Genomic DNA, 12365 nt, shown 5'->3' with positions numbered 1-12365 from the left:
GGAGTACAGAGCCAAACCAACAAAATTTGTGTCATTGTCCAAACACTTGCATACCACATTGTGTGAGTTTGTGTCATTTTCCTAAATTTATCAGGCTGTTTCTCTAATCGTGTGTGTCACACCACAGTCTATCGTTAATCTTCACTATATTAGATGAAGATTGACGATATATAAAATACAAATACCTTTTCAGTTATAAGCTCACGCATCCCTGATCATTTCCTTCCAATCAGAGCTATAAAAGATCAGACCGGTAAATTAAAAAAACAAAAAGAACAGAATTGGGAGATGGATACACGTATCGATTGGCAGGCCTATCCAATGCATTAGCATGTATCGTAATTAATCTGGAGTTCTCGCCGCAGGTTCTCGCCCGTAGATGGCGCGTAAACCACAGTGCAAGTCGGCTTCTACAGCGCGGACCTCCCCCGGGAGAGTTCAGCGCTACGTCACAGGTGGTGGGAGAGTTTCTTGGTTAACTTTTCCTTTTTTTTTTTTTTTTTTGAAGTAGGTTAGATACTGCATGAAACAGTGGAAAGGGGGTACCGACAGCGGCTGGTCTCCCTTTTGATTTAAGGGGATGAAATGCGCCGTTATTTTGCAAACAAATTATCATAAACGGGAGATTCATTTATCGCACACCTGAGATTTAGAAGAAATTTCAATGCTCAATTCTTTATGAGTTGTCGTATAGGTCGTATAGCGTGTAAAGGGATTCCTATTTACAAAACGCTCAGCTAGCAAAGTTGGTGCCTTGAAGTTTTTTTTTTCTAACAGGCTCGGATGCGATTTCCATAGGATCGCTCATATTATATATACAGTCGTACCAAGGGAGTCTTCGGCTGTGGAGCGATGTATAAATCGAGGATAAAGTCTGCTGTTTTAACCAACTTCATAACTTTGATGCTGCTGGTTTCTTCGGATCCGAGTCTGAGATGCGCAGGTAAGTTTGCTTTGTTTGTTTGCGTTTATTGTGGAATCTGTCGTTTTTTTCCAAGCCGGGTAGCGAAAATATTTGTTTCATTTGGCGCCTCGACCCAACGCATTGTTTGGAATTAAATGTGCCACATGATTGATACCTGTATTAGCCTACACGCGTGGAGAAAGTCCGGTTCTTTACAATTTAATATATATCGGAAAATAATTGTTACACCATGACTCGTGTGAATTGTATGGTCATGATGGTGGAATTTTGAGTGCAGTCAAATAGTTTTTCCTGTGTGGGGATTTGCGCCGACGCTGCTTAATCAGTAATGAATATGCGCTTGCTTTAATGTTTATATAAGTGGGCTGTTTCTCGTGTTTGGACTGCACACAACTAAAACAACGTTCGTTCGGTATCCAGGAAACATTAAGATTCGGTTCAACAAGCACTACAGTTGTTCTTAGTGCTAGATAAACTTTGGTTGTTAACATCTGACCCGGGGCCATTTGAAAAAGCATCTCTGAAAAGGGTCCATAGACTCTGGAGGCAAGAGGGCGTTTTCCTGTCTATTATTTATAGCTAAAGGGTTTTGTCCAAAACTGGATGGCTGGATTACCAGGCTTGCACGCGCAATCTCCACGGACAACGCTGCCATTCACGCGCAGTACCATGGGCTATGTGCGCGTGCAATTCTCGCTCAAAATTAACCGACGCAGTGAAAGGCCGTTGTTTGAAAGGCTTTTGCGTGTCCGACCTGGAAGAAAGGAACTCCGTAGGGAAACTTCTGTGGAACGGTGGAGACGAAAACCTGTGGACGTGTTAATCAGATGCATATTTGAAAGTGATCTCTTGCCTTTGTCGGTCTTGGTAATTCATTTATCTCTCTATGGGGGGTGACAGATGTTGAGATTTCCTGTTTTCAACTTGGGGTGCAGGGTTTTGCCATTTGGCAACTGGATTTAGGGGGGTGGGGAAAGGGCAATTTTTAACCTTTCTACCTCACGTTCACTTCGTATTGGACGTATTTCTTCACAGGATAAAAGTTAAAATGAATAATTGTTTTTTTTTAAAGTGTTGACGAATGTAAATTAACGCATCCAGGCCGAATTATTTTGATGACTCCAAGGCATTTCTCTAGGATGTGCAAGATACCACGTGTTTTTTTTTTTGTTTTTTTTTGTAAGCAAGGTTTCATACACGTTTCGAGGTCAAGAAAAAAGTGGAAGGTTTGTTTTCCCTCGTTAAGCTTTTGGCTGCCCCTGGAGGTACATATCTTTAACTCCGCGATAGCCCTCTATCAAGTTGTTTCTGGTGTGGGGGTGGGTAGGCCTATTCAACAGAGCCATTGACATGGTAATTCATTCACTTGCTAATAACAGGCCTTGAAACTATAGTGCTTTGTGGCACAGGGCCAAACAAAGGAGTATTTCTAAGTACGCATTAATTTGAAAATGAAATTGTGCCGTAGAGAAAGCAGAGGTGGACCATTGCATCTGTCGTTGTATTGTACATATACTTTATTTGCGGTAATATTGTTGAAGAAAGTTGACAGTTAGGAGACCTGTTCCACTTGATATTATTGACTTCCATTTCCTTCGTTAAAATGGAGGGTTAGTTTGTGGATCTCTAAAATCTCTAATATATATTAGTTGTCTTTACACACATTCAGCAATATTAAGTTGGGAACTCGCTCACCTTTCACTGAATGGATAAACATGTTAATACACTAAGTGCAAAGGTGTAGAACTGATGTACAATTTTGCCAAATTGGTCTTGTCATCCGGAACTGTAACCCACCAAAATGAAAATAAAATGAGTTAATAAAGATGCTTGGCTTCAGAGCTGTAACATCCTTGCTCGTTTAGAATTGTCTTCTGATTGAAAGATCTTAAGTTGGATCAAGAGCTCAACAGCAGCTCTTGCGTGGATGCTCATGGATCTGACCGCTGCGGTTCACGCACCCATATACCCACAGTTGTGAAAATTCAGTTTGCACACAGTGAGAGGACCCCCGCCTGCTTTCAGCACGCTGTTTCAGCCCTGTCTGCAGGTCGGCCAGGATGATGATGAACTGCGTTAAAAAGAGATTAAGGAAAAAAAATGATCTGCGCATGAGAAGGGCTGTTAAATCCTTCCACCTCGTGCTGCAGAGCCGTTAAATGAAGCGAGCATAGTGTGGGTTGGACACGGTTGAAAAGTTAGCCAGAGTTCAGCCTGCTAATCGGGTGTTAACCTGGGCTGTGGGAATATTTTCGAAAGCCACCGGGTATTCCAGGGTTCAGCCAATCACATTTCTGTTTTTAAAAAAAATCCAACGAAAAGAAACCCTGATCCCACTTTATTATTTTTTTCGAACCCATGCCTTTTTTTACAAGGCTACGTTAAAGTCCTGTGTATTCCGTGCGTTTTGGTTTGGTGGGTTTTAATTCTGCTCAACCCTGCTCGCATCACTCTGGTCACATGTCAATCAAGAGCAAATATGACACGGGGGAAAAACACAGACCTCTCCCGATGGTCTCCCTCCTTGAACTTTTGTGTGTGAAAATGTTTCAATCCAGGCCAACGATAGTTGAGAGAGTTGACCCACTTGAGTTATAACACTGCGTTTCGACTGAAGTTCAGAGAGTAAAAACAGCTTGCCAGCCCTACTCTTTATCCAGCGTCTTTTAAAAAAAAAAGTTACATTAACATGCTGCCACATTTTAGTGTTAGGTATGGTCTTGTGTAGTTCTTTTGGCCTGCTGACACGTCCCTTGGAACTTACAGATGAACTTTGAACTTAACTCTTCAGGTGCTCTGAGGAGTTTGAGAGTGTGTGTGAGATGCAGCAAACATCAGCCAAACTTTTATTCTTCTTCGATTATGGTCGTGATTTTGAGCTGGTGACGATGTAGGCTGTTGCTTGTGAATTCAGTCTGTTGCACATGGAGGGGGGGTGGGGTTAGGGTTAGGGTTAGGGGGTTTGGGGGCTGCAGAAGGCAAGGGTGGGAAAAAAAGCACATGCACACTGCAGATGACTCACGTCTTAATGTGTTTGTTTATTGTTTGCTACACGGCTTTAATTCCGTCCGGGAGTAGCTTTGATCTCTTACGAGGTCCCCAGCGTGAAGCCCGTGGGGAGGGTTGTGGGGGGGGGGGAAAAACAGGTCTCATGTGTACAGGACTGTAATTCTTACACAAAAACACTGCTCTCTCCATGTTTGTCCAGTGCATGAAAAACCAGAACAAGGAAGCCTAAAACTAAGTATCATTTGGCAGATGAGGAAAATGGCTGTACTCCCATGCGCGCATGCGTATGTGTGTGTGTGTGTGTGTGCGTGTGCATGTTCATGTGCTAATGCCTGACTTTTCACCTTAAATCTGTTTTGACCTCCAAAGAATAGGCATTTATTCAGTCAAACAGCACTACACCTCATCCATACCTTTCAAGACCAAATTTAGATTTATTTTCTTATTATGGCATCATAACCAGAAACAAATGGGAAAGGTTGTGAATACTATTGGATGTGTTACTATTGACTTTCACAAAAATCAGAAACTTTTTTTTCCCAAAGAAATAAACAGATTTCTTGTCATTCGGTTTGAAAATAAGCCATTTGCTGTCAAAAATTGTGTTTTCTGTGCATGTCAACAAACTGTTGGAACGGTTTGAGATGGCAGTTGAAGGACGGGGGTCAAAAGGTTGGCGATTAGGAGCAAGTCGGTCGTGATGGAATTCCAGAATTTAAAAATATTTGAAAAAGGACGTAGCCTTGTCAGTCAACGACCACAAACGCCCCGGGTCCCGCCAGGACCTATTAACGCGAGAGTCTGCTTTCTCAGCCCCGCACGGTCTGGGATGAGAGCGAATCGGCCACTTCAGTTTCTTTAGTGTTGTCTGTCAGGACAGCGCTGGATCCAGGGGGGTACAGCTGCTGTTTTCATTGAGATCACCTCCCTCTGGCCTCTTTCACGCTGTGTCTATCTCACAGTGCGAGTTTACACCCCTTTCTGCTCAAGTTCACACACTTTAACTGCTGTTACATTTACAATACAGGCATTCGGCAGACGCTCATATCCTTACATAGCATTTACATTGCATCCGTTTATACAGCTGGATATATACTGAAGCGATGCAGGTTAAGTATCTTGCTCAAGGGTACAACGGTAGTGTACTACCGGGGGAATCGAACCTGCGACCTTTGGGTTACCAGACCAGTTCTTTACCCACTGCTGTCAATCCCACGAGTGGTGCACAGATGGAAACAGTTGATTGCAGGGCTTGGTAGGCTAATGAGCCTCATGTTGTGTGTCTGCGAGACCAGGTGATGCATTTGACTACCAGCAGTGTTGTAGGCCGCTGTGACGGGGGTATGATGTAGTCCTGGCTAGCTCCTGGCCCAAGGATGTTATTTCGTTTGAGGTCTGAGCTTGGAAAACCCAGTAAAAAAGTATCAGTCGCTGAGGTTTATCTGTGCCTGCGATCTTAATGTTGGACTTGAGCACGAAAGCAGACCTGGGACAAGTGATTATTTGGAAAAAACTTGAACCCTTTAGGTGCTTGTAAAACTTTGAAAACTTTAAAGATGGTTCCTGAATTCTTAAGGAAACATGTACGATGAAACAATCACATGAAAGAAGAAATTATGTATGTGCTGAACGTTGGTGAAAGTAGATGTTTCTTTTAAAATGGCCAGTTATCGGCAGGAATTTACTGGGGTCTGAACGTTAAACTGCTGAAGTATTAAAAATAAAGTATTTCACCCTGGTCTGCTCAAAAGAGGCCAGTGAGTTGCTTATTAGAGTCAGTACATTTAGGGGGAAAAGATGGCATGTTTGGTGGTTCAGTGATCCCGTCGTTTCTCATGGTCATTGAATCAAAACTGAGACACATCTCATGCATTGGAGTGACTGTCATCTCATCAACACACACACACACACACACACACACACACACACACACACACACACACACACACACACTTCTCCTGGGTGTCTGAATTGGGAATGAGGTCTTCTGTTCCTCCTCAGACACATAGGACAGGCCTTGTTCTTGTAACCTTGGTGTGTGTGTGTGAGAGAGAGCGAGAGAGAGCGAGAGAGAGCGAGAGAGAGAGAGAGAGTGTGTGTCTGTGTGTGTGTGTACCTGAAAGGTCCCACTGACTCCAGAAATTTTAGGCCCAATCAGAGTTTTAATTTTAAATGTTTTTTTTTTTCTTTTAATGATAAAATCCATTCCGGTGACTCATTTTCCAGGGCGTGGATTCAGATCAAAATGAGGTAATATTGTTTTAGGTGGTATTGGAATATCATTGTTATTCAAGGGCGAGAAAGAAACGCTATACTTACACGTTTTTTTTCCTCAGAAGGCACGCAATTAGACTTGGAAAATGAGCGTATCTGTGAAAATTCCTGCTTCGCTGTGACATGGTCGCGATAAGCGAAGTGTGTGTTCAGAAACGCATTACTCATGACTCTCCACGTTAGGCCCTCCACACTGCGTGCAATCGGTCAGTTTCAGACCGAGTCCCAAATGCTAAAACCATTATTTACTCGTGTCAGTCAGCAAACGTGCATTTCAGTCGGAATAACTTCGTTTGACGGACAGCCTTGGGCCCCGTGTGCCAAACGTGTTCTGAATTTGATGTGTGTGTTTTTTTTTTTTTTTGTTTGTTTGACTGTGTTCCACGCAGCAGTGAATTTCGCTGAGTCTCACGCATGTTCTTCTTTGGGGTTTTTTTTTCCTCGGTGGGACGGTGGCCTTGCTCCGTCTCCACGTCCCAGGAAAACCACTAAAAAAGCGGCGTTTTTCCACAAGCCGCCCGAATTCAGGGTTCAGAAATAGACTCCCTGAAAAGGCTGTGGTCTCTCGAAGCAGCATGCGGCCAAGTATCAGCACAAATGAATAGCAGCCCTGTTTAGTTCCAAAGGCTTTTTATTTCTGTCTTTCTGTCTTTCCCTCTCTCCGAGAGGTTTTCTTGCGACTGGGCGGTCAGATTTACAGCAGTCCTGAAAAACTGCTGTTCGTAAAAGTAAACTTTTACTTTTCTTTTTTTTTTTGGGACTGTGGGGTCCTTGTAGGCCAGCGTTACGCCTGTGCAGTATGACTTTCAGTTTTATTTATTTATGTTTTTTTTAAACCGTACGTTGAGTTGGATCCTGGTAGTTTTGCAGCGAAGAGTCTTTCCAGCATAGAGAGAGGAGACTGACAGAGAGAGAGAGAGAGAGACATGGAGCGAGTGAGAGAGAGAGAGAGACAGAGAGAGAGACATGGAGCGAGTGAGTGAGAGAGAGAGAGAGAGAGAGAGAGAGACATGGAGCGACTGTGAAAGAGAGAGAGATGGAGAGAGTGAGTGAGAGAGAGAGGAGGAGAGCTAGCTTTCCAAGGCTGTCAGTGGAGAGCACTGTCCCTGCCAGCAGTGGGGGGGAGATGTAGGGGCTGGGAGGTGTAGGGGTGAGCTGCTGAGCTGGAGGAACATTAGCAATCTTGTTAGCACTTTGCTGGGTTTGCGTGATGGGGGACTCTGCAGAACTGATGGTTGAGTTTTAAAGCGCTCTCGGAAGAAAGACGGGGGCTGCTCTGTTTGGGAAGCTGCTTTGCGGCCGGTTGTTGCCGTTCTCTCTCTCTCTCTGAGGCTAACGCTAACTGGCGATCTCTCTCTCTCTGAGGCTAACGCTAACTGGCGTTCTCTCTCTCTGAGGCTAACGCTAACTGGCGATCTCTCTCTCTCTGAGGCTAACACTAACTGGCGATCTCTCTCTCTCTGAGGCTAACACTAACTGGCGTTCTCTCTCTCTGAGGCTATCGCTAACTGCTGTTATCGCTCTCTGAGGCTAACGCTAACCGCCGTTCTCTCTCTCTGAGGCTAACACTAACTGGTGATCTCTCTCTCTCTGAGGCTAACGCTAACTGGTGATCTCTCTCTCTCGAGGCTAACGCTAACTGGCGTTCCCTCTCTCTGAGGCTAACGCTAACTGGCGTTCTCTCTATGTGAGTCTAACGCTAACTGGTGTTCTCTGTATGTGAGGCTAAATCTAGCTGGCGTTCTCTCTCTCTGAGGCTAACGCTAACTGTGCCTGAAAGCGTGGAAATTAGCTGTTTCGGCCGCATCAAATGTCTGTGCTTCTCTGCGCCCGTCCCCGTTCCTGAATAGATCCGCTGTGAGATGAAGGCTGGCCCCAGCGATGCCCGTAGCGGACGGTCGAGGAGACAGGGCCCGTTTTCACGCCCAGCGCCCACTCTGTTCCGTGTAGCACCTCAGTCCCAAAAGTGGGCCTCCGTCTCTCCTCTCTGAAGAGGTCTCGGAGGAGACCGTGCGTCAGTCCGGTTTACATGCCCTTTACCGCCTCGATTTTCTCCCTTTTAAAAAAACAAAAAAAAAACACGAGAGCACGGAAACGACTCTCTCTGTCACTCTCGTAAATCCACTGACCCAAGGAGAAAAAACTCAAGCTGGCCAAAGATAACACAAGTCGGCCCACCCGCTCGTCAGCCACAGAGAGGCGCAAATCCACTCGATCGGACCAAGGCACTCTTTCATCTATCCACTGTTGCCACGGTTACACCTGGATCACAAAGTAAAGTAAAGAAATGCGAACGCAGCCAGCGCAGGTAGCATATATTCACAGGTGATGCCTGTGCTGTCACGCCTCTGGAGTCTCCTGTTGGGCTACCAGAAGCACATCTCTTTTCCGGCTGGTCCAGAAAGGGTTAGGGTTAGACACCGAGAAGCTCTGTGCTCCCCGCTTTCCGTTTCTCTCCCGAGAAGGTCGTCCTGTAAGTGGGCTTTTCACCGCTGTGAAAGGGGATACGCGAGTAACGGTCTCAAACCGGTGTTCTGTTTATTTAATTACCATAATATTTTTAAAAATAGTTCTCAGCGTTCAGTGAAATAATGTGTATGAAATGGTGGGTGGGGGTGGGGGGGATAGGGTTGCTTGTTTAAACTGGCATTGGAAGATGGGGACAGTGTGTATTGCGGTTAGACAGTAGTCATTCACACGCACACACACGCGCACACAGACACACTCTCTCACACACACATACACACACACACACACACACACTCTCTGCTCGGGGTTCGTGGAGGATGTGCGCTGATGTAGCGGAAGGAGCTGAAGGCAGATCGGCGCACGAGAGAAGGGAGCAGACGCGGCGTGTGAGGCGCGAGCAGAGAGAGAGGAGAGAGAGAGAGAGGAGGAGAGGAGAGGAGAGAGAGAGAGAGAGAGAGAGAGAGAGAGAGGAGAGGAGAGAGAGAGAGAGAGGAGAGAGGGAGAGAGAGAGAGAGGGAGAGGAGAGAGAGAGAGAGGGAAGGGAGAGAGAGAAGGAGGGGGGAGAGAGAGGAGAGAGAGAGAGCTCTGTTTTTCTGGGGAAAGGAATATTAATGCGGTTGCCTTCAGTTGGAAAGTTGGACCGCGCGCGCGTCGTCCCTGGTGCCGGACTAATGCCGGAGGTAATGCAAAATGTTTTCAGAGCCGCCCCCCTCCTTCCCTGTTCCCCCCCCTTTTTTTATTCCCCCATCCCAAGATTTTGCCCAAGGCGAAGAAAGATAAACAAAAGCAAATTTGAAGCCATTAAGTGTTCTTTCAGATAATAGGCCAGCGGCACACAGTCTCGGGTTCGAATCCGGTCGTGCTGAAGCTCACGCGCGATCTGTGATGTCATCGCCCTGGGGAAAGAGGGCTGTGGCTCGGTTGTGCTTGCCTGCTCTCTAGGGACCCCTAGAGGCTGGCCGGCCGGCCGGCCGGTCGGTCGGTCGGTCGGTCGGTCGGTCGGTCGGTCGGTCGGTCGGTCGGTCGGTCGGTCGGTCGGTCGGTCGGTCGGTCGGTCGGTCGGGTTTCTGGTTTCTGGTTTCTGCCTCCCAGAGCAGCACATCATGAAGTGCCTCTCTCCAGCCCCTGTATGTGTGAACTTGATTTGTGGGCTGCGGTGTGAAAAGAAGCAGCTGGTGACATCGTATGTTTCAGAGGAGAACCGCACGTATATATGTGTACGCTCTCCCACGCTGGAGATCGCCACAGGAATGTAGGTGTAAATAGCTCATTGGGCATGCCAAATTAGGGTGGGAATTTTACACACACACACACACACACATGCATACCCACCCACCCACACACACACACGCATAAGCACAAAATGGTACGACGACTATAGGGTTTCATTTCAGTTGTGGATTGCAAATTGCGTCGGACTGCAAATGGGTGTGTGATTAACTGTGTTTATTTAGTTTCGGCGATTCAGCTGTGTTCAGTTCATTGGTGTTTGGCTCTTGTCTGGAAACCCTTTTTTTTTTTTTTACAGGATTTGTCTAAGAACCTGAGAGAATGCAGCTATTTACTTTTGCTACACAAGCAAACATTTTTTCCAGAAGTCCTCTGTATGCAGCTTTCGTTCAGGACTGACAGTTATTTTTGTCCTTCATTGATGCTCGGTGACTGAATGCGATTATGTAAAAACACGCCTGCTTTTTACAGGATTAAATGATAGTTTCATGAAGGTCAGAAAAAAAGTTCTCGGGTTGAATGCTGTTCTTTGTTATTCTGATTTGAAGTCCCATCCGGAGCTCTAGTCAAACCCAGCCTTGAAAGTTGTGTTTTCTGGACCCAGACTCGGATTGTAATGGTTTTGTACATAAAGATAATTAGTCCTAGCCCTTAAACATCAGGTGCTTTTGTTTTACTTTCTCAGCAGGAGCGCATGTTTACTCCAAGGAAAGAGGAAAGACTAATCATCCCGGCTAACCCCAAAAACGTTCTCACAGCGTTACCGGAATGTTTGGTCAGTGTTACAACATTGGCGCTACGCGGCAGCAACATTGTGAGAACGTTTTGGTGTTCGCTGCGTTGATTGCTCGTAAGTTAACGCCAAGGCCAGCATCCTCGCCTGAAACACAAAGACGTCTCGCTAATTAGCTGTAGCGCTGAACTGAGGGAGACCTGATCCTGCTGGGCAAGCTACACGGAAACCCAGCAGCGCTTCGCAGTAAATAGCCCTGTTGGTGTTTTTGTGGAGGAAATGCCCAATCCGGCAGCTGGCGAGGGTTTGCCGTTTGCACCTCACCTAGTTTTAATGCCGCTCCTTGAGGGTCCAATCAAAATATCAACCGGTCACTTGGGATGATGAACCGAGAAGAAGTTGCTTGGCTGAGTTGTTTTGAAGGGGGGGCGGGCGGGCGAGAGAGGAGAGGGGTACTGGTTCCTGTATTAGTCGCCTCAGTATTCATGCTCGTGAACTTATGGTACCGTCAGCCTGATCATGTTGACACTGACGTCAGTCCGCCTCCAAACCTCCGGGGATGTGCTTTGCTGCTGAGCTAGTGGTTGGTAATGGTCTGGATGGATCCAGGGCCTCCTGTAAGCGCAGCTCAAGTTGGAGCTGGCTATTCAGTCGTTTCTCTGATAGGCCCATGTCGCAAGCTAGCAGCAACCAATTTTTTTAAAAAAAGGTTCAGCATTTACAACAAAGTGTACATAAAATTTAACTAATTAGCAATGTGTGTGTGTGTGTGTGTGTGTGTGTGTGGAACGTTAACCAGCTAGTTAAAAAAAATAATTTCCACAATTTAACAGCCGGCAAGCTATTACTTATCGTCACTCATAAAAAAAGCATAAACAATTTTAGTACATAAAACTAAATTGTGAAATGGAATTATTTTTTTTCCTGGTTATTAGTTATGACATAGTTACAACAAACTGTATATTGTAGGCCAGGCTCTTAGGTGTAACCTGTGCCTGAAGATAAAGGCGGTTCAAAGGGTTCAAAAGAGAGTTTGGCAAGCAACAGGACACAATCTGGTTGAGAGATCTGGTGAATATCTGGAGCTGTAATGGATTTGAAGGAGTAAAGAGAGTCATAGGTTATGAGAGAAACACATTATAAGCTCTTACTCCTCAGCATAAGTTCCTAAAAAAATACTGGCTGTTGACAAGTTGGAACTTCACTGACCGCTGACAAGAACATCTGTTTTAACCCCCAAATTTCAGTGAATCTGTTGGAACTGCTGAAAAGCGTTTAACCCTTTTGAAGGGCTGGGTGGTTTTTGGAATGTTTTGTTTTCCAAAATTCTAAGTCTGTTCTAGAGCTCCATTGCTTTCAATCACTAGTAGTGATCAGCATTAGAATGTTCAGTTAAGAACATTCTAATTGCATATTGGTGATCTTGCACCTTAGGGTTAAAAAAATCCAATAACACTGTCTAGTCACAAGAAGCATTTCTTGTAGAAGGAATTGTAAAGTACAGTGTTTTATCCAAAAATAGGTATAGGATTGATTTTATCTAACAAATATTGACCATTACTTTGAACTGCCAGTAAGCAAGTGCTGGCTACAGCAATGAATCCGTAATAGAAGGTGGGCATAATTTGTATGCGTGCGTTGTATGGGATGCACAAAGTCCTGCAAAGGGTTGATGTTCTTACAAACGTTTCTAAAGCATTACATTGCCATTATCACTGAGCAGTA

At 45.4% G+C, this 12365-nt stretch overlaps 1 protein-coding gene across 2 annotated transcripts in view; it reads left to right on the top strand.

Moving 5' to 3' along the window:
* Positions 1-320: 320 nt before the first annotated feature.
* The window catches only part of ror2 (receptor tyrosine kinase-like orphan receptor 2), a 100825-nt gene continuing 88780 nt past the window's right edge, over positions 321-12365 (top strand). Inside the window, exons 1-2 of one of the 2 annotated variants that reach the window (XM_064308020.1) lie at positions 321-455; positions 778-943. In XM_064308020.1, the coding sequence (XP_064164090.1) occupies positions 853-943 (91 nt within the window). In that variant the 5' untranslated portion in view covers positions 321-455; positions 778-852. Of the gene's footprint in view, positions 456-486; positions 944-12365 lie in introns of those variants that run through there. The other variant, XM_064308021.1, reaches the window with a different exon arrangement.

Source organism: Anguilla rostrata, chromosome 14 (genome assembly GCF_018555375.3).
Source record: "Anguilla rostrata isolate EN2019 chromosome 14, ASM1855537v3, whole genome shotgun sequence".
Classification (NCBI taxonomy): domain Eukaryota; kingdom Metazoa; phylum Chordata; class Actinopteri; order Anguilliformes; family Anguillidae; genus Anguilla; species Anguilla rostrata.
The sequence above is the reverse complement of the archived record's forward strand: the minus strand, read 5'-3'. Positions and strand labels throughout refer to the sequence as shown.